General features: G+C 36.4%; 1 protein-coding gene across 2 annotated transcripts in view; it reads left to right on the top strand.

Moving 5' to 3' along the window:
• RCOR1 (REST corepressor 1) overlaps positions 1-21,843 on the top strand; it is a 123,865-nt gene that overhangs the window by 85,562 nt on the left and 16,460 nt on the right. For both annotated transcript variants that reach the window (XM_078150399.1, XM_020971167.2), the window contains exons 4-8: positions 9,742-9,794; positions 11,350-11,511; positions 12,387-12,505; positions 15,651-15,729; positions 17,453-17,647. In XM_078150399.1, the coding sequence (XP_078006525.1) occupies positions 9,742-9,794; positions 11,350-11,511; positions 12,387-12,505; positions 15,651-15,729; positions 17,453-17,647 (608 nt within the window). The remainder of the gene's footprint in view (positions 1-9,741; positions 9,795-11,349; positions 11,512-12,386; positions 12,506-15,650; positions 15,730-17,452; positions 17,648-21,843) is intronic.

Genomic DNA, 21,843 nt, shown 5'->3' with positions numbered 1-21,843 from the left:
GGGAAGTAAATAAAAAGTTTTTGTTCTAAATTCTACTTTTCACCTATATGAAGCTCATAGGGTTATAGATTTAGACTTAGGAGAGACCTGATCTCAAATCACATGGCAGAAAATAACAATTTTCTTCCCCTTATAATGTCAAGCAGAAAATGTATTTGTTTTTCTTTGACCTGCCTCAGGTTCCCACATTTCTGTCATAGCTCTCTTTCCCACTAAGACATATGCTGGGTCATCCAAACGCAACATGTTAATGAAGAGTGGCTCTACAGAATGAGTATGGGCAGAAAGTGGGTCATTAGTATTCACTTAGTTAACTCATAGCTATAAAATTTTCATGTTGTCCCTACTTACGTTGTGTAGGGAAAAAAACTGATCTCTCTGGAAAAGTTAGAGAAGTTGTAAATGTTTCAAATGGCTTGAAATGAAAAGGGACACATTTTAGGAAAGCATATTTGCTTGGGTCAAACTGCCTATATTTAAATTTTGAGCTGTCTTTTAATCTTGGACTTTTGAAGAAGGTAAGGGGAAAACCTCTTTTAAGAGCTCAAAAACCAGAAGAGTCTTTTGAATTCCTTCATTTAAATCTTGGTCTTTGATGCTTTTTTTTTTTTAATGTTGCCTTTGGGTGATTGGCTGTGGTTGCTTGAATCAGTCTTCCATCCAACAATATCATCATAAAAAAGGGATAATAATGACTGTAATGTTTACCTAATAGGCTTGTTATAAGGACCAAATGAGATAATGTGTGCAAAACATTTTGCAAACCTTGCCATCCCTAAACATCAGTCGTTATTATTACTATTAATTATTCTTCCAACCCCCTCTTTTTCTTAAGGTTATTGGTTAGAGATGTTGCTTGCATTAATGCTTTGTAGCCACCAGATGGCACTATTGCTTTACTAAAACAGCGTGTGCTAATTATACTTTCAATTGAGTTGCTGCAATAGCCCATTCCTTACTTTAATCATAAAAACGTCAGCCATGTATTCATTTGCCATCGCAGTCTAGATAAAAAAAAAATATTGGGCATGTTAAAGATTTCATTTTGAGAAGAAATCTCTGCCAGATTTCCTTTGCAGTGTCTAATGCTACTGCAAATGGTCCATACATTAAGTAGGCTCCATTAAGGATAGCTCTGTCCTTAACTCACCCTATTGTGTCATCCTGTTGCACCACAAAGAATATGCAGGATCACAAGGTGTTTTTGGAAGCCTGCAGCAAATGGGAAAGAGGGTGAGTTAAGGTGATAGTAGTGTTTTTTTGGCTGGATTTCTTTTTTTCCTTTCCAACTTGAGACCAACTGATGTGAGAATCATAAGCTTTTTAGTGATTTGTTCATCAGATACAGAAATTAATTTATTAAACAAGATAAGCTTAGAATCCACCTGCTATGTTCCTTTACCTCCAAAATATCTCATCAGCTTCTTTTTTCAATATTCTGTTTATCCCATCCAAGCTACTCTGTCATTCTTCTAGTTTCTGTGCCAATGAAGACCTGTACTCTCCTCAAGGTATCATTGTTATAGCGAAAAGAGTGCTATAAAAAATCCAGAGAATTTCGGTTTGAATTTAGCTCTGCAACTTATTAACTATTTGGCCTTAAACATTCAATCCATAAACTTTTATTAAGCCCCTACTATGTACCAAGAACTCTGAGAGGATACATAGACAAAAACCAAAACAGTTACTGTCCTGAAAGACTTGCATTTAGCATGTAGATAACATGCACATACTTGGTTGTATAATACAAAATGGAGGGAAGGAGACCTTGGAGGAAAAGTAGCAGCTAGTGGAACTGGACCAAGCTTCATGCAGGAGGTGGTGTTTGAGATAAGACTTGAAGAAAATCAAGGATTCTTGAAGATAAAAATGAGGAGAGAGTACAGTGCATTTCATGCAAGGAGTACACCTGGTACAAAGGCAGAGAGAAAGATCGTAAATCATGTAGTCCCATCCCTCATTTTACAGTTGAAGAAACCAAGTTCTAGTCAGAGTTGTCCCAAATCAAGGTGGATCTCCTGACGTTTTGACTTTGTATCTTCCTCAAATTAAATATATATTTTGGCTCTCCATCGATTATAAATAATTATTATAAAGTTCTTTCATTGGCAAATATTTATTTCTTTTGTATCCTAAATTCACAAGCTACATAATAGACATCCAAAAGCTGAAATTCTGAGTTTTCCTAGTCATTAACTGATCTTGTCTTGCTGCACATATGACATTTTGTAGTTTTCTTTATTTTCAGTCTTTTCTTTTCTTTGAAAAAGTTCCTGTTTTGGAGGAAGGGGGAAAATTTGGAACCCAAAGCTTTAAAAACACATGTTTAAAAAAAAAGTTTCCACATGCAACTGGGAAATAAGAAATACAGGAAATGAGGTACAGAAATCTATCCCACCCTACAAGAAAATAGAAGGGGAAAGGGATAAGAGAAGGGGGGGGAGAGATAGAAGGGAGGGCAGACTAGGGGAAGGGGTATTCAGAATGCATGCCATCTTGGGGTGGGGGGAGGGGCAACATGGGGTGAAAATATGGAATTCAAAATCTTGTGGAAGTAAATGTTGAAAACTAAAAATAAATAAATTTATATATTAAAAAAAGAAAAAGTTCCTGTTTTGTGAAATTTTTGCCCCTCTTACATGAAATTGGGTTTTAAAAAATCACGAACATGATACAGTGGATTTATGTGTCCTAAATTTAGAGTTTAAATGTTAGGTAATTCTCCTTGTGTGTTTCTAGCGTGAATTACCAAAGTAGTTTTATGTGTATTAGGTTTTTTTCAAGGATGCAATTTCAGAATCGTTTTTAAAAAGAGAGTATGGTTAATCCCATAACAGATTGTACCTACATCTATGGCTCATGGTGAAAGACAGGATCTCACTATTAACTGGGAGAAAATTAACAGCCTAAGAGAAAAGGACAAGCCTCTTCTTCACCTGCTACATGTTGCTTTGATATGAGATAGTAAAAGCTGTCAAATTGATTTTCCCAAGGCCTGAATCTAACCATGTCATTCCTCTATTCATTAAACTCCAGTGGCTTCCTATCACCTCCAGGATCAAATGTAAAATTCTCTGTTCATACTTTTTCCAGTCATTTTTACACCTTACTTCCCTCTACCTCTGGGATCCAATAAAAATACCCCTTAAATCTAGCGCCTCCCCTCAGTTCATTATCTACAACTTACCTCATATATATCTTGTTGGTGTACACTTTGCAAGTTGTCTCTCCTGTTAAAATATGTGCTTCTTGAGAACAGAGACTGTTTTTTTGCCTTTCTTTGTATCCCTAGTGCTTAGAGCTTAATAAATGCTCATTGACTTGGCTTGGTGAGGGTCTACAGATTAGACCTTGATATCACTTCATCAAAATCATGTGAAGGTAGCAGTTGTCAGGCTAACCATTAACTTCTAAATGGTGAAATCAATGATTTATCTTCCTGGAGGACCATAATGCCATATGTGTCCCAAGTTTATGAGCTTGATACCCTTTCCACAAAATGTAGTCTTTAAACCATCAGTGCAACTCCTTAACCAAGGCTGGGGCCTTCTATCCTACCTTTTTGGGGGTCTCAGTAAGAGCAGGTTTTCTGTCTCTCTCTGTCTCTCTCTCTCTGTCTCTCTCTCTCTCTCTCTCTCTCTCTCTCTCTCTCTCTCTCTCTCTCTCTCTCTCCCTTTCTCTCCCCTTCCCCCCCCTTCTTTGTAACAAAGTTGATTTTAGTTTTGATTTAAAGAAGCTCTGTGGGTAGTTTATCAGAATTCCAGCTGGTGCTCTTTCCTAAAGGTTCTAGAACCTATGGCAGGTGCCTGAAGGGGGCTTTGTCTTTAAGCCTCTTTGACTTCTAAAGGCAGTCACGTATTGATTAAGGATCATTGGTCTGAAGAGAGGAGGGGTGTTTACCCTGGAAAAAGAACTTATAGGAGGCAAGGATATGATTGCCCTCTTATGATAGCTGAAGGATTGGCCTGAGGGAGAGTCAGTCAACAAGCAATTATTAAGCATTTACTATGAACTAGGCATAGTGCTAAACATTGGGGATACAAAGAAATCAGAGACATGGTCCTTACCCTCAAGGAGCTCCCATTCTAACGGGGGAGATGGCTTATAAACAATTATCTACATAAAAGATTTGTGTAAGGTAGCCTAGGAGCCAAGGTGGCAGATTAGCAGCAGCAACCCAGCTGAACACGCAACATTCCCCTCCAAACAACTTTAAAATAATGCTTCAAATCAAATTTTGGAATGGCAGAGTCAACAAAAAGTCAAAGTGAGACAATTTTCCAGTCTAAGAAAACTTAGGAGGTTGGCAGAAGAGGTCTGTGACACTGGATTAGAGGCCTGTTTGGAGGGCATGTCTCTCTGGGAGCAACAGCAACTTTGGGAGCTCTCAGCTCATAGGCAGTAAGAAGGTCAGACAACTGGTCAGAAAGAGCTGGGACCCCTTGCTGGCACTGGGTGAAACTAGCACTGATTGGCAACTCTACTGCTCCTGTATAGCTCTGGGTCACAGTTTCAGGGCTGAGAGGACCATTAGTGCTTGCAGCTGCAGGGGAGCAGGGGCCTCTTGTCAGTAAAGACCAGATCATAGACCAGAAGGGCAATACTCACACCTGTCCCCAGATCACATCAACTTGGAAGTACCAAAAACTTAGACCCCTAGAACTAACTCTGAAAACAGCAGAATGAAAAAAAGCCTTGAAGCTTGGGATAGTGCCTCCCCACCTTCAGGTGAGCTGAGCTTAATTTTAACATTAAGTTCAAAAGTTAAGAAATAGACTGGGAAAATGAGCAAACACCAGAAAAAGAACTTTACTATAAAAAACTACTATGGTGGCAAGGAAGATAATAACATGAAAACAGCAACAAAAGCCTCAAAGAAAAATGCTAATTGGACACAAGTCCAACAAAAATTCCTAGAATAGTTTTTAAAAAGAGATAAGTGTCAAAGCCCAACAGCAAGAGATAGAAAGAGAAATTCCATTTAAAGTTACTATAGATATTATAAAATATTTAGGAGTCTACCTACTGAAACAAACGCAGGAACTATATGAACACAATTACAAAACACCTTTCACACAAATAAAGTCAGATAAATAATTGGAAAAACATCAGTTGTTCATGGGTAGGCCGAGCTAATATAATAAAAATGACAATCTACCTAAACTAATTTATTCAGTGCCATGCCAATCAAACTACCAAAAAATTATTTTATGGAGCTAGAAAAAATAATAACAAGATTCATTTGGAAGAACAAAAGGTCCAGAATATCAAGGGAACTAATGAGAAGAAATGCAGAGGAAGGTGGTCTAGCTTTCCCAGATCTTAAATTGTATTATAAAGCAGCAATCATCAAAACTGCTTGGTTCTGGCTGAGAAATAGAGTAGTGGATCAGTGGAATAGGTTAGGTATGCAAGACAAAGTAGTCAATGACTATAGTACTGTACTATTTGATAAACCTAAAGACCCCAGCTTTTGGGATAGGAACTCACTATCTGACAAAAACTGCTGGGAAAACTGGAAAAGAGTATGGCAGAAACTAGGCATAGTCCAAAATCTTACACCATATGCCAAAATAAAGTCAAAATGAGTTCATGATTTAGATATAAAGGCTGATACTATAAGAAAACTGAGAGAGCAAGGAATAGTTTACCTGTCAGATTTATGGAGAACAGAAGAATTCATGACCAAACAGGAGATAGAGAACATTATGAAAAGCAAAATGGATAATTTTGATTACATTAAATTGAAAAGTTTTTGCATAAACAAAGCCAATGCAACCAAGATTAGGAGGAAAGTAGAAAATTGGGAAAGAATTTTTACAGCCAGGGTCTCTGATAAGGGCATCATTTCTAAAATATATAGAGAATTAAAGTCAAATTTATAAGAATACAAGTCATTCCCCAATAGATAAATGGTCAAAGGATATGAACAGGCAGTTCTCAGATGAAGAAATTAAGGCCATCTGTAGTCATATGAACAAATGCTCTAAATCACTATTGATTAGAGAAATGCCAATCAAAACAACTCTGAGGTACCACATCACACCTACCAGATTGGCCAACATAACAAAACAAGTAAATGATAAAAGTTGGAGAACATGTGGGAAAATTGGAACATTAATACATTGTTGGCGGACTTGTGAAATGATCCAACCATTTTGGAGAACAATTTGGAACTATGCCCAAAGGGCTATAAAAATGTGCATACCCTTTGACCCAGCAAAAGCACTTCTAGGGCTGTATCTCAAACAGATCATACGAATGAGAAAAGGATCCACACGTACAAAAATATTCATAGCAGCTCTTTTTGTGGTGGCAAAGAATTGGAAATTGAGAGGATGCCCATCAATTGGGGGATGGCTGAACAAGTTGTGGTATATGAATGCGATGGAATACTATGTGCTATAAGAAATGATGAACAGGCTGACTTCAGAAAAACCTGGAAAGACTTGTATGGACTGATGCTGAGTGAAGTGAGCAGAACCAGGAGAATGTTGTATAGTAACAGCCACATTGTGCAATGGCTAACTTTGGTAGACTTAGCCCTTCTTAGCAATGCAAGGATATAAGACATCTCCAAAAGTCTCATGATGGAAAATGCTATCCATATCCAAAGAAAGAACTATGGATTTGGAATGCAGATTAAAGCACACTATTTGCCATTTTTTTCTTTGCGTGGAGATCGTGGAGGGGAATGGAGAGAAAAATTTAAAACTCAAAAGCTTATGGAAGTGATTATTGATACATCAAAATAAATTAATAAAAAAAATTTTTAAAGAGACAAATGTGGTAGAGAAAAAATAGGAAAAGAAATGTGAGTGATACAAGAAAATTACAAAAAGAGAATTAACAGGTTGGTAAAGGAGATACAAAAAATTATTGAAGAAAATAACACCTTAAAAAACAGACTAAGCCAAGTGGTAAAAGTGGTACAAAAAGGCAATAAGGAGAAAAATGCCTTAAAAATGTCAGAATTGGCCAAATAGAAAAGGAGGTCCAAAAGCTCACCAAAGAAAATAATTCCTTAAAAATTAAAGTGGAGGGGCAGCTAGGTGACGCAGTGGGTAGAGCACCAGCCCTGACGTCAGGAGGACCTGAGTTCAAATCTGGCCTCAGACTAAACACTTGACACTTACTAGCTGTGTGACCCTGGGCAAGTCACTTAACCCCAATTGCCTTAAAAACACACACACACACACACACACACACACACACACACGCACACAAAAATTAAAATGGAGCAAATGGAAGCTTTATGAGAAATCAAGAAACAATAAAACCAAAAGAATGAAAAAAAAAAGACAGCATGAAATATCTCACTGGAATCATTGCTATCAATATACGTTAATATTATAAATCTTGAGTATTTTCTGTGTTTCTTGTTATACTTTCCATGTGAAATTATTTCAGTATTTCCAAATGTGGGTGTACATTTTCTGCAGTGTCCATCTCAGCCTTTTCATACCTTAGCCTAGACAATCTTTATGAGTTTCTGGAAAATTGATCACCCAATTGGCAACCTTTTGGTTACAATTCTGTCAGAATTATAGATAGGCTAGTCCTTGAGCAACATATACAGTCTGCCACAGGTTCCAAACTCAAAGCCTTTACAGTTTGGCTGGAGCTTGTGCTTTGCTGGCATATCCTTTAAGAATCTGGGATTGTCTCTGTGCTATGGTAAGGCATCAAGAGTAAGACTTTAGTAGAAGCCTAGAAAATACTTGGAGAGGATGTGTAGTCTCTAAAGTTTTTTTAAGAATAGTCTTAGAAACCTTTCAATATAATTTGTGCAATTCTATTACTGAATAAATAGAATCTTTCCCATGGCATTTTAAATCCATTTCCTGTTGTCCAGAGGGCAAAAGAGCTATTTGCCCTAATCCATACTCTGTCCTGATATTCACCACGTCACCTAAATTAGGGTCTTATACATAGGTGCTCACAAAATATTTTGTTGAATGATGTCTGATTCTTTTATTACGTTCCATTATCAAGAGCACTGTATTTAATTCAGTTTCCTGCTGTGAACAAGGAACTGTACTGGGTGCTAGGGATACAAAAGCAGTAGGGGGGAGAAAGGAGCCCTGTACCCAAGAGCTTTCTACCAAGGTGAAAGAGTTTACTGACTGCATATACACAGATAAATACAAGAACATTTGAGGAAGGGATGAGAGAAATCAGAACAGGCTTTCCTGAAGAGATGATACCTGATAAACTTTGAAGAAAGCTAAGGATTCTAAGGTACAGAATGAAGAGAGAGGCCTGCCTATGAAAGGTGTGCAGAAGATCAAGTAGACAGGGACAGAAGTGATGAAAATAAGTCTACCGAGGTAAGCAGTACCCAAACTATGAAAGGTATTAAATGATATAATATTTGTAAAGTGTTTAACATAGTGCCTGGCATAGAATATGCCCTTAATAAAATCCCCATTTAGATGCCAAGTTAAGGAGTTTGTATTTTATCCTGGGGGCAATACAGGGTTCTTGAAGATTCTTGATCAAGAAAGTAACATTGTCAGATCTGTGCTTTAGGAAAATTATTTTTATAGCTAGTTGGAGAATAAATTGCAGAGGGAAGAGACTGGAAGATGGGAGACTAGTTAGGATGATGTTATAGTAGTTTAGGCAATAGTTCATGTAGATTTGAACTAGGGAAGTGGCAAAGTGAAGATGTTGATAGACTTGACAGAACTTGGCAACTGATTGGTTGGTTATGTGGAAGGTGAGAAAAAGAAAAGTCAGGGGTGACTCAAAGGTTGTAAACCTGGTGATTAAAAGGGATGGTAGTATCTTCCAATACAGAAGGGCAAGTTTGGACAGTGATAGTTTGAGGTTGAGATGCATGAGCAACTTCTGAGTGCAATTATTCAGGCAGTTGGTTATGTGGGACTTGAGTTCAGAAGGATTAGGACCAGATACATCAATCTGAAAGCCTTCTGCATAGATATAATTCAGCCCATGGGAGCTGCTGAGATCATAGAGAAGAGCATGTAGAGAGACAGAAGACAGATGATGATATAGTAAAGGCCATAGCAGCTGGACAGGTAGAAGAACTAGGGGTATAGCAGTGTAGGAAAAGCCAAAAACTAGAGTAGGGTCATGCAGTATGAGAATTAGCAATCCTTCTAATTTAGAAAATTGTTGGTATCCTTAAAGAGAACAATTTCAGTTAATAGTGGTTGTAGTTGGAAACTACAAATGTAGAAGCAATGAATATAGACAATCTTTTCTAGTAATTTGGCTATGAAAGAGAGGATATAATATTTCAAACACCTAACTGATGACTCACTTGTACAGTTTTAAAATTTTGGTTTTTGCTTGGATTTCATGGTAATGGAATTTGACTATTAAACATTAATGGGACATTTCTTCTTCAGTCTCAGTCCAGACTAATCGTAATTCTCAAACACTATGTGTTGAAAATCGGAAATGGATGGGGCAGCTAGGTGGTACAGTAGATAGAGCACCAGCCCTGGAGTCAGGAGGACCTGAGTTCAAATCTTGCCTCAGACACTAGACACTTACTAGCTGTGTGACCTTGGGCAAGTCACTTAACCCCATTGCCTAACCAAAAAAAAAAAAGAAAGAAAATCTGAAATGGGAACACAAACAAACAAACAAAATATATATATATATATATATATATATATATATATATATATATATAATATATATATATATATATATATATTTCTTTCAATCTTTAATTTGTTTACAATTCTTTTATTTTGTGTTTTTCAGTAGATGAATACATTGCCATTGCCAAGGAGAAGCATGGGTACAATATGGAGCAGGTAATAAAGTGATTTCCCCCCCCCCCATTCTTATTAAGTGGGGTTCTATAAACAAATTGCTGAAAAGGATTTTCTTTTAGTACTATAGTGCAATTTTCTTATTGAAAATGCTTTTGTACTAAACACCATTGTTCAATAAGTCTCTCTCCTTTTACCACCTTTGTCCATAGACTCTGAAGGGACCTTAGAGATCACCTTTTCTATAAAATTAGGTAATAATTACCTACCTCACACATGGGGACAAAAGTGGCTTATAAGTCTTAAAAATGTGGTAGAAATGTGAATTAATAACTAATGTAGCATCTCTGTCCATTTGCAAAACTTTCTACAAATTATAAGAATTAGTCATCAACCCTCAACTTAAAAATTTCCACTGATGGGGAAATCACTCCCTTACTAAGGATTTCTTTGTTGAATAGTTTAGTTAATCCCGAGAGTACTTATTTAGTGGGTAGGGAGAGGCATACCATTTCTTATTGTTATGGGTGGGGGAGGAGGGGAAAAGGTAGTATTTCAGGTGGGAATCCTGATTTCCATTTCTTCACCCTGAAGCAGCTCAAGGGAAAGGGGATGGGTTTTTAAGCCATTTATTAAAGTTAAAGGGAAGGAGGGGCAGGCAGCTAGGTGGCACAGTAGATAGAGCTCTAGCCTTGGAGTCAGGAGGACCTGAGTTAAAATCCAGCCTCAGACACTTGACACTAGCTGTGTGACCTTGGGCAAGTCACTTAACCCCGATTGCCTCACCAAAAAAAAAGTTGAAGGGAAGGAATTAAAAATATACAATTTGAAGAAAAAGATTTTAATGTCTAGTTGTAGACTCGAGAATCTTTTATGAAGATTCTCATCTACCTGGCCCATGAGTATCATTAAGTTTAAGTATTTAGATGGTTTAGCCCACCCCATTTGCAGTTTGAGAGACTCCCTATGTTGTATCTTGGTTTGATAATCTGTACTAATACTACCCTCTCCTCACCACAAATACTCCTGATCTAGTCATACTGTTTGCCTCTTTTCCTAAAGAAATTTGACCATCATTCAGTAGATGCCCAATTTCCAGGGAAAAGCTTAATGTAGCCATGATTCTGTCACTTCACAGCTCCATCCCCTCCTTCCAACAGCTACATTATCATGTACCTCCCTACACACTATATTTCATGATTGGATGTAACGCTACTTATTATTCCCTCTGAAATACTTCTTCACGAACCATCATTAGGAAGCTGTAGTGTCAAAACAATATTAACAAGTTTTCTCAGCTTTTCGTTTTTTAATCTGTACCTCATCACTTTCTATATATGTTTTTCTGTGGGATCATGGAATTGGAAAGTTGGAAGGGAACTTAAGAACTATATTTTTTCAAGAATTCTCTGTAATATCCTTAACAATAATGTCTGCAAAGCTTTTAGGAGAAGAAATTAAATTGAAAATAGTTGAGTAGTTTCCTTATGCTTTGCATTTACTCTTTGCCTCTATTCATAACATCATGTATGTTTTTGAGGTTGTTTGATCTAACATTATAGTATTGCATATAAAGATTTTTAAAATATATTTTTAGGCACTTGGGATGCTTTTTTGGCATAAGCACAATATTGAAAAATCCTTGGCTGATCTACCCAACTTTACCCCATTTCCAGATGAGTGGACTGTGGAAGATAAAGTTCTGTTTGAGCAGGCCTTTAGTTTTCATGGGAAAACATTTCATAGAATCCAACAGATGGTAAGTAGATTAGAAAAAAATAAGGAAGGACATTATTCAGTACGTTATATCTGGATACAGGTATGCTGGTTTGATTGTGCCTACTATTCAGAAAAGGGTATTTGTAATTTCTTTTTTTTTTCTTTTTGGTAGTTGAACATACTGCACACTGTTGATTGGTTACACCTGACTGCAGAAGGGCTTTTAGTCATGCAAAGATATTTAATTGAATTCTTGTCTAAGAAATCTTTGACAATGTTTTTTAAAATAGAAGTCTTAAAAAATAAAACGAGGGCTATAGTAGGAACATGGGGTTTTTATTTTTATGTATACATATGCATACATGTACATATTCATTCATACATATGTACATGCATCATTAGACGAAGCCACTGTTTCATGTGCTTCTGAACTATTTTTCTTTGTTCTGATGGTAGGAAGGGATATCCTCAGATATCACTGGTGATCAAAACAAAGCATCGATAACTTTTTTAAAAAAAGAACATTGGGTTTACTATATAGTTTAAGTATGTGATAGTTCTGTTATTTCAGACCACTTTTGCCATTTAGTACAGTAAAACTGTGCTCTTTAGACCAGGCCTGCACAACTTGTGGTATGCCGAAGGATTTCAGGTGGCCTGCAAAAAATGTAGAGGAAAACATCCTTTGTATGTAGAGAAAATTCTTTGGCGGGGTGCAAGTTGTGCAAGTAATTAGAATTTATGGTAAATTTGGATATGGAATAGGCTAGGCTAAAATTTGTCTTTTCACTAAGAGAAAAAGTTTCACTTAATGTTGTATTTGAATCTGGATAATTATTAACTCTGTTTAAATTCAAATTGTAGTTTCTCCAATAAAATTTCATTAGGATGAATTTTTTTCTGTTGTGTTTTTAGCTTCCTGATAAGTCTATAGCAAGTCTAGTGAAATTTTACTATTCTTGGAAGAAGACAAGAACCAAAACCAGTGTAATGGATCGTCATGCCCGGAAGCAGAAAAGGGAACGGGAGGAAAGGTAACTAAAGCCATAGCTGTGTTTTTTATTTCACTAATTTGGTTAGCCATTAGAATTCATGAGAGTAGGTAGAGGCTAAAATCAAAAGTCCATTGTTTGGAATTTCCCCTATTTCCTGATAAAATAGTAGTTAAACAGAAATATTATAATTAAACAGTAAATGTTTTCTTCATATTTTTCTTTTTGCCTGTATCACCCCCTTTTTTAATTTAGTGAATATTTAAAGTAATAATATAATTTCTAGATTAAAATAGACTGATGGTTTCACAAGTTTCTTCTGGAGTCTATCAAATTCATACTTATATTCTAAGCCTAAACATAGGATTACCAAAGAAACCAATTATATTGAATCAGTTGTCAAAATATTAATAACCAAGTTCTCAGACCTTAGGTTAAAAACCAACTCATACATGATCTAGTCCAACTCATACATGAAAAGGAATTCCAACTAGAGATGGGGAGACCAGTACCTCCCAAGACAGCTCATTCCACTTTTGAGTAGTGTTATTTGTTAGAAAGTTTTTCTTTCAAATATTTCAAATTATTTGCTTCTTAGCATCACCTACATGTTACTCCTAGTTCTCTCTTCTGGGGCCAAAAATACAATCTCCATCTTATGCCCTTCAAGTTCTTGAAGAGAGTTATCATTTGCCTTAAGTTTTTCCCTTTCCAATCCATTTTCTTCAAGCCAGCCATTCCCATTTCCTTCAGTTGATGATCATAGGGCTTGGGTTTTGAGGCCCTTTACTGTCCAGGTGCTCTGTGTTTTTTCAGTCAGCTGAACACAGTATTCCAGATATGGTCTGACCAGAACAAGCAGAGCATGATGGGGTTGGTCGCCTTATTGCTGGAAGCTCTGCCTCCTTTTATGCACCACAAGACATCTCATTAGTGTTTTGAATGCCATTTCACACTGTGGATTCATAGAAGTTATTATCCACTAAATTTCTCAGATCCTTTTCAGACAAACTGCTGTTTTGTCTGACTATTTTTTGTCTATTTGTTTGTCTAACCACAACTCATCTTTTACGTGTGAAATCAATTTCTTTGAGGTACGTTTTCTGAATGTAAGACTTTTGCCTTTATCCCTATTAAATTTCACCTTACAAGCCCACATTTCAAAGCCCAACACTGATTTGAGAGTTGGAGGACAATCTGAATTCAAATCTTTCTTCTTTGACTTGGACAAATCATTTAATCTTTCTGGCCTTCAGTTTCTTCATCTGTAAAATGAAGTTGGAGGGTATAAATTACCTCAAAAGTTTCTTCTAGATCTAAATCTATGAAAGCATGATATTTTGAAATCCTAATCTTTTTAGTTTGTTATCTGTCCTTCTCTGCTTTTTGTCATCTGCAAATTTAAGGTGCCATCCTTCACTTTATCCAAATCATGGATAATATTAAACAGCACAAGGCTAAGCCCAGGTTCCTAGGGAACTCTACTGATGATGTCTTTTCACATTGATATAGAACTAGTAATGACTATGCTTTGGGTCAGTCTATTCAACCAGGTACAAATCCATCTAGTTATACTGTCTTCTAACCAACCTTTCTTCATCAGATGTTTTGCTAAAATCTAGGGAATTGTCATCTACAGCATTCTCCTGATAATTCAGTTTAGTAATCCTTTCAAAAAAAGGGAATAGTCTGGCATGCCCTGTTCTTCAAGAAGTCTGCAATTCTGTGTTCATTTCCTTTTCTAAACATTCAGTAACCATTTCTGTAATAATAAACTCTAAAATTTTGCCAGGAATCTAAGTCAAACTCATTAGTAGATTTTATTCTCTTCCCTTTTTTTTTGAAAATCAGGATATTTTTCTACTCAAGTTTTACCTCTCCAGCTTTCTACATTTGAAATATCAAAAGATCAAAAAAGGAAAAGAAACATCATCGACAGTGGTCCAGCAATCACAGCTTCTAGTATCTTAATCTTAATACTGAGTCAGTGGCTTGAGCTCATGAATGGCAATTAGATGCTCTTATTTATTTTGGGTATCAACTCCATATTATGGTTTTCAATTTTCTTTTATTCTTTCTACTTTAAAATTCATTCTTCAGGCAAAGAAAACAGAAGCAAATTAAGAGTTCAGTAACTTCCCATTTTTGTTGAAGGTGCCACCCTTCTTCTAGTCACCTAGGTTCCCCACATTCATATCAGTCCTCTACTCCTTACTCACCCTCACCCCACATGTCCAGGCATTCTCTCCAGTTACATACCTTCCACCTTAGTTTAGGTCCTCATCACCTCTTGACCTAGATGATTTCAGCAGCCTTCTAATTGCTCTTCCTGCTTCAAGTCTTTTCCCAGTCTAGTCCAATGTACATGTAGCTGCTGAAGTAATTTTCCTTTAGTGCAGCTTTGGCCACGTGAGTTCTCTTCAGTCAATTTCTGTGGCTTCTTGGTTGCCTCAAAGATCAAATTTCAACTTGTCTTGCTTTTAAAAACCTGACACAGTCTGGCCCCAACTTACCTTTCTAGCCTCATTAGACATTATTCCATTCTTCCTCCCACAGTTTTTGATCTAGCCTAAGTGGCCTTGGTACATACTGCTACACATCCTTGCTGAGGGCCTTTGCCCCAGCCATCCTGTGTGCCTGGATTTCACTCCTCTCTTTACTTACACCTCACTGAGTCCTTTTCTTCCTTGAAGACAGCTCGAGCACAAGTGGTACTTTTCTGTGTGAAGCCTTTTCTGATTCTTGCCCAAGTATTAGTGCCTCCCCTGTTTGTATTGAGATACTTTGTATATATTTGTGTTTAGTCCCTGTATGTTGTGTATATTAACATGTACTTGTCTCCCCTGTTACAATGTAAGCACCTTATAAGTAGGGATGACTTCATTCTTTGCACTTATATTCTCCACTTATAGCACAGGGATGGGCACATAATAGGTGTTTAATAAATAAATACTTATTGATAGATTGTTTGGTTGCTGGTTTGGAGAGAGGGATCAAATCAGATTTGTTTTTGTGATGATATATATGAAATAATGCATTCCAAAAATAATATGGGGTTTAAATGTCATTTCCTTCTTAGAAGTTTAAAACATGCACCAAATTAACCCCAAGCTAGCTTATATGTGTGTGTGTGTGTATATAGAATCATCACCAAGTAATTTGTCAGTAACTTACTTTTGTCTTCCAGTGAGGATGAACTGGAAGAAACAAATGGAAATAACCCAGTTGACATTGAGGTTGATCAAAACAAGGAAAGCAAAAAGGAGGTATTTTTTTCCCTAATTTTTTGGAAGGCTAACAGAGTTCATTATCTGTTTTTATTAGTGAAAACACACCTGTCACAGGAAACTTGTTACTGTTTAGACACATCAACAGTATATTTCCAGTTTTGTTCAAGGAAGAGAAAAAAAAATGGAGAATTTTTTTCTTTTATATTGCATAGCTGAAGGTAATTAAAGATTTTCTCTGTAGTAGCGTTATCTGTTACAAACCCACATCTTTAATTTGGTTAGAAACTTGGTGCCAATAAGGATATGGTTCTACATTTGATTCCTATTTGGACCAGTTTCTCCTCTGCCACATCCTCATTCCTAGCTAGCATTCTTGGGGAATAAATGCTTTTTACCACAAGGGGAACCATGGAAAAGGGTTTGGCTTGATAAATAGCATCATTTTCGGATATGAAAGCAAGGTGCCACCCTCTCCCTTTAAAAAAAAATCCCCCATGTCTTTAAATATATATAGTGCCAGATGCTACACTGGACATTAAATGTTAGATTGAGTTTTCTTTGAGGAACCAAATGATTCTACTAAATTTGGAATATAATTTTTATTTGTGTACTGTCATTTAAAATGTTTCTTGATTGAAGTATTTTAGATCACCGAGAAAGGGATAGATAAACAATAACTACTCTGATAATTCCTAATTTAAAAAAAGGAAAATGGTTAAGTCTCAGAGTTCTTATGAACTGAAACCTAAGTAAAGCATGAATGCTGTAAACACCTGGCCTTGAATAGACAGCCATCATGTTATACAAAGAAAGAATTAGCAGTGTGTAGTTTAATAGCCTACTATTGGAAGTGTAATGTTTTGTTTCTAAGAAACTTAATTTTTTTTTAAATGCCATGCAATGATTTTTAAACATATCTGAAAATTGTTTTATTTGTAAAAATCACTTAATCTCAATTGTATTGAATGAGCAAATTGTGTTTTGCTAACATTACTTTATAGATAGTGTATATATATCCCTTAAATATTAATTAATATAATGAACTTGACATTAATATAAAAAAATTGAAAAGTTGGGACATTTAATGAATTTAAAACCTGTTAAATCTTCATATTAACAAAGTTCTGCTTTTCCTTGCTAAGACATTAAAGCACAACATACTGAGATCTATAATTATACAAGTTGTGTATGAAGCTAAGTATAATTTTTAAGATGGGTCGTAGTTTGATGCAAAGATTTTGAATTCTTTTTGGGTATAGTATTATACATTTTATAGAATGTCAGCCTTAACGTTTGCCACTAAATACTCACTGTATGTTGGTATTATGCCTGTCTTTGACCATAAGTCTTTCAGCATAAAATAGGTCCATGTTCTTAAAAAAAAAAAAAAGATTGTAGAGCAACAAAGCTCATCAAAAGTATGCTGTGGTTTCCCCCATGTTTGCTGGAATTATCTGAGAGAGATTCTAGTTGAGACAATAATCTTGACGGCAAAAGCTTAAACTGAAGTAGTGAATTTTTGTGTAAAAGACAAAGGAGTAAGCTTTGAAGTGTCTAGACATTTAGTGACTTCTTATTACTCTGAACCACCTGTGTTAAAATTTGTCGATGTAATTATAATATGGCATGTATTTGATAGCACCTTTAGAGCTATATATTAGAGAACAGTTAGTTGTTTTATAGGACAGTGGGTTTCTTTCTGTCTTATTTTAAAAGCTTTCCATATGCATGAGTCGTTCATCAAATATTTGTTTTGCAGGTACCACCAACGGAGACAATTCCTCAAATCAAAAAAGAAAAGCATAGTACACAAGCTAAAAATAGGGCCAAGAGGAAACCTCCCAAGGGAATGTTTCTTTCTCAAGAAGATGTGGAGGCAGTTTCTGCCAATGCTACAGCTGCCACCACAGTGCTAAGACAACTGGACATGGAATTGGTTTCAATCAAACGACAGGTACCTACCCTGTACTGCCTGGTACCTGGTAGACATTTAGAACTGACACAATGACCCAGAGGATCTTTTCCTAAGTATTCTGTTTCCATATCTTAGTAATCTGACATTTCATTGAGTTATGGGGACTTATTTAGTTACTGGCATATCTATCTCCTTGGTCATGTGCTTAATTATGGTAGGATATGAATTTTTTCTTTGCTCTGCATTAGACCTATGATTTCAGTGGTATAAGAAAATCCCAGTTAGTCAACCAATATTTATTAAGTGCCTTATTTGTTCCAGGTACTGTGCTAAGTACTAGACATACAAAGAAAGGCAAAAAATAGTCACTGCTGTCAAAGAGCTCACAGTCTTATGGGGGAGACAACCAACAACAATGTATAAACAAGATATAGACAGGATAAATTGAGAATAATTTCAGAAGGAAAGCACTCAGATTAAGGAAGACTGGGAAATGCTTCTTGAAAAAGGTGGGGCTTTAGCTGAGATTTGAAGAAAGCCAAGAGAGCTAGGAGGTAGGGATGGGAAGGGAGAGTATTCCACAGATATAAAACAGTTCACGAAAATATAAGGAGCAGGAAAATGGAGTGCCATATTTGAGAAACAGTAAAAAGGCAAGTGTCACTGGTTTGCAAGTACATGAAGGTGGGTATAAGAAGATTGGAAAGGGAGGAAGGGGCCAGGTTATGAAAGGCTTTAAAATTAGGATTTTTAAATTTTATGCTGGAGATAATAGAGATCAACACTGAGTTTATTGAATAGGGGCATGATATGGTCAGGCCTGCATCTGACATTATTTTGACAGCTAAGCAGAGGATAGAATAGGGTGGGGAAAGACCTGAGGCAAGAACACCACCCAGAGGACTAAAGTCTTCTAATATTCCAATAGGAGTCCATAGTCTATATATAGTCTATAGTAGTCCAGGCATAAGGTGATTCGGGCCTGTAACAGAGTGGTGTCAGAGGAAAGATGGCATGCACGAGAGTTGTTAGGAAGGTAGAAAAAACAGAACTTAACAACTGATTAGATATGGGGGATAAGAGGATATAAACGTGACACCAAAGTTGTAAGCATGGGTGACTTGAGAGGATGGTGGTATCCTCAACAGTAAAAGGAAAGTTAGGAAGAAGGAAAGGTTTGGGGAGAAATGTCACTTTTGGACATGTTGACTTTAATATGTCTAAGGGAAATGATTGTTTGAAATGTCTAAAAGATAGTTGGAGGTGTGAGAATGGAGTTTGGAAGAAAGGTTAGGGATAATCTAACAGGTAGATCTGAGAATCATCTGTATAGAGATAATTTATGAGATCAGTAGTGTAGAGGGAAAAGATAAGAGGGTCCAGGATACTTTGGAGACGGAGGGGTCATATGACAGGTAGGAGAAGAACTAGAAGAGCGGTACCATGAATATCAAGGAGAAGAGAGTGATCAAGAGTACCAAAGACCATTGATTGATTGGAGGTCAAGAAGGATGAGGATTGGGAAAAGTCCATTAGATTCTACAATAATTAGTAATTATTATTAGATAATTAATAACTTTGGAAAGAGCAGTTTTGGTTGAATAATGAGGTCAAAAGCCATACTGCAAAGACGGTGAGAGGAAGTGAAGGTACCTATTTAGATGCTCCTTTCAAGGAATTTAGCTGCAAAAGGTAAGTAAAAATGTAGAACGATAGCTAGTGGGAATCAACATCTGCTCTGTAATTTACAGTAGTCTTCAAGAGTTGCTTGGAATATTGAGTGTTGAAATTATTTTTCTAGGGACAAATAGCCAGTATCTGTCAGAGGCAGGAGTTAGCCCTAGTTCTTATCATTATTCCCTTATTTACAAAGTTCCTCTTTTGAGGGAATGAAATAATTATAGGAATAGAGGTTAGGGGTTGGTTCTTATTCCTCTCCCTCTGTTCAAGTGTTTTATGAGGGAAGAACTCTGACAATATTTTGTACTATATCAAAGATATAATCTATATATAATCTAATATATAGATATAATCTATAAATCAACAAAGATAAATCCACGTCAGATGTAATATCTAAAATTACCATATCAATTTGTGGTTTGCCAGCCACTTTCTCTCATGCCAGTTATGCCAAATAGATGGTACAGATCCTGTCTACAATTTACAGATGTGAAAACTGAGCTTCAGAAGAGTGACTCATCTGTGGTCACATAGCTAATAAGTGTAGGAGCTGGGATTTGTGCACAATTGTCCCAATTCTAAATTTTTTTTCTTTCTACTTCTAGCATGTTGTCTGTCATGGAGAGTCTCGTATGAGAATAATTCACTTTTTTTATAGTCTCTTTTTTTTGTTTAGTATTTTATTGTCCCCCAATTACATGTAAAAACAATTTTATTTTACTTTAGTGAGGCAATTGGGGTTAAGTGACTTGTCCAGAGTTACACAGCTAGTAACTGTCAAATGTTTGCTCTGAGGCCACAGTTGAACTCAGGTCCTCTTGACTTCAGGGCCAGTGCTCTATCCATTGAGCCACCTAGCTGCCCCCCCCCAAAAAAAAACACCCAATTTTTAACATTCATTTTTACAACTTTGAGTTCAAACTCTTTCCCTTTTTCCCCACCCCTTTAATTGAGACTGCAAGCAATTTAATATAGGTTATACATGTGTAGTCATGCAAAATGTATTTCCATATTAGTCATGTTGTGGAAGAAAACATAGACCAAAAAAAATCTGGAAAAATAAAGATAAAAAAGTATGCTTCGGTCTGTATTCAGACACCATAAGTTCTTTCTCTGGGGATGAGTAGCATTTTTCATCATAAGTCCTTCAGAGTTGTCTTGGATCATTGTATTGCTGAGAATAGCTAAGTCATTCACAGCTGATCATTTTACAATGTTGCCGTTACTTTGTGCACAGTACTTGTAACTTTGCATTAGCTTCTGTGAGTCTTTCCTGGTTTTTCTGAGAGCGCCCTTCTCATTGTTTCTTATAGCACAATAATAATTCTGTCATAATCACATACCACAGTTTGGCCCAATTGATGGGCATCCCCTCTATTTCCAATTCTTTGCCACCAGAAAAGTGCTGCTATAAATATTTTTGTTCATAAAAGTCCTTTTCCTTTTTGTTTTTTATCTTTTTTTGGATATAGACCAGGTAGTGGTATTGCTCACTCGATGGGTATGCATGATTTTTTAGCCCTTTGGGCATAGTTCAATATTGCTCTATGGAATGCTTGAATCAGTTCGCAACTCCACCAGCAGCGCATTAATGTCTCATTTTTCCCACATCCCCTCCAACACTTCTCATTTTCCTTTTCTGTCCTATTAACCAATCTAATAGGAATGAAGTAATATCTCAGAATTGTTTTAATTTGCATTTCTCCAGTGATTTAGAGCATTTTTTCATATGGCTATCGATAACAGATTATTTCACCTAAAAACTGTTCTTTAGATCATTTATCAATTGGGGAATGGTTTTTATTTTTATAAATTTGACTTAGTTCTCTATATGTTTGAGAAATGAGGACTTTATCAGAGAAATTTGCCTCAAAATTTTTTTCAGTTATGATTGCTAACTGTATTTCCCCCCTCTGTTTATTTTATTCTCTCTCTCATTTCACCCTGTCTCTCCTCAAAAGTATTTTGCTTCTGACTATACCATCTCCCCTAGTCTGCTCTCCCTTCTATCAGTATTACCCCCCCCCATTCCCTTCTCCTCCTACTTTCCTGTAGGGTAAGATAGATTTCTATACCCAATTAAGTGTGTGTGTTATTTCCTCTATGAGCCAGTTCCGATGAGAGTAAGATTCACTCATTCCCTCTTACCTCCCCCATCTTCCCTTCCACTGTAAAAGCTTTTTCTTGCCTCTTTTATGTGAGATAATTTACCTATTCTACCTTTTCCTTTCTCTCAGTGCATTCCTCTTTCACCCCTTAATTTTATTTTTTTATATATCATTTCCTCATATTCAATTCATGCCTGTGTCCTCTGTCTGTATATACTCCTTCTAACTGACCTGATAATAAGAAAGATCTTATGAATTACAAGTATCATCTTTCCATGTGGGAATGTAAACAGTTTAACCTTTTTAAGTCCCTTAAGATTTTTCTTTCCTAGAAAAGGCTGTTACAGCAGAGGGGAAGGTGAGAGGGAATGAGTGAATCTTATTCTCATAGGATTTGGCTTAAGGAGGGAATAACATGCACATTCAATTGGGTATGGAAATCTATCT

This window comes from Phascolarctos cinereus, unplaced genomic scaffold (assembly GCF_003287225.1).
Source record: "Phascolarctos cinereus isolate Bilbo 61053 unplaced genomic scaffold, phaCin_HiC Scaffold_2;HRSCAF=192, whole genome shotgun sequence".
Classification (NCBI taxonomy): domain Eukaryota; kingdom Metazoa; phylum Chordata; class Mammalia; order Diprotodontia; family Phascolarctidae; genus Phascolarctos; species Phascolarctos cinereus.
This window is presented reverse-complemented; position numbering and strand designations above follow the sequence as displayed.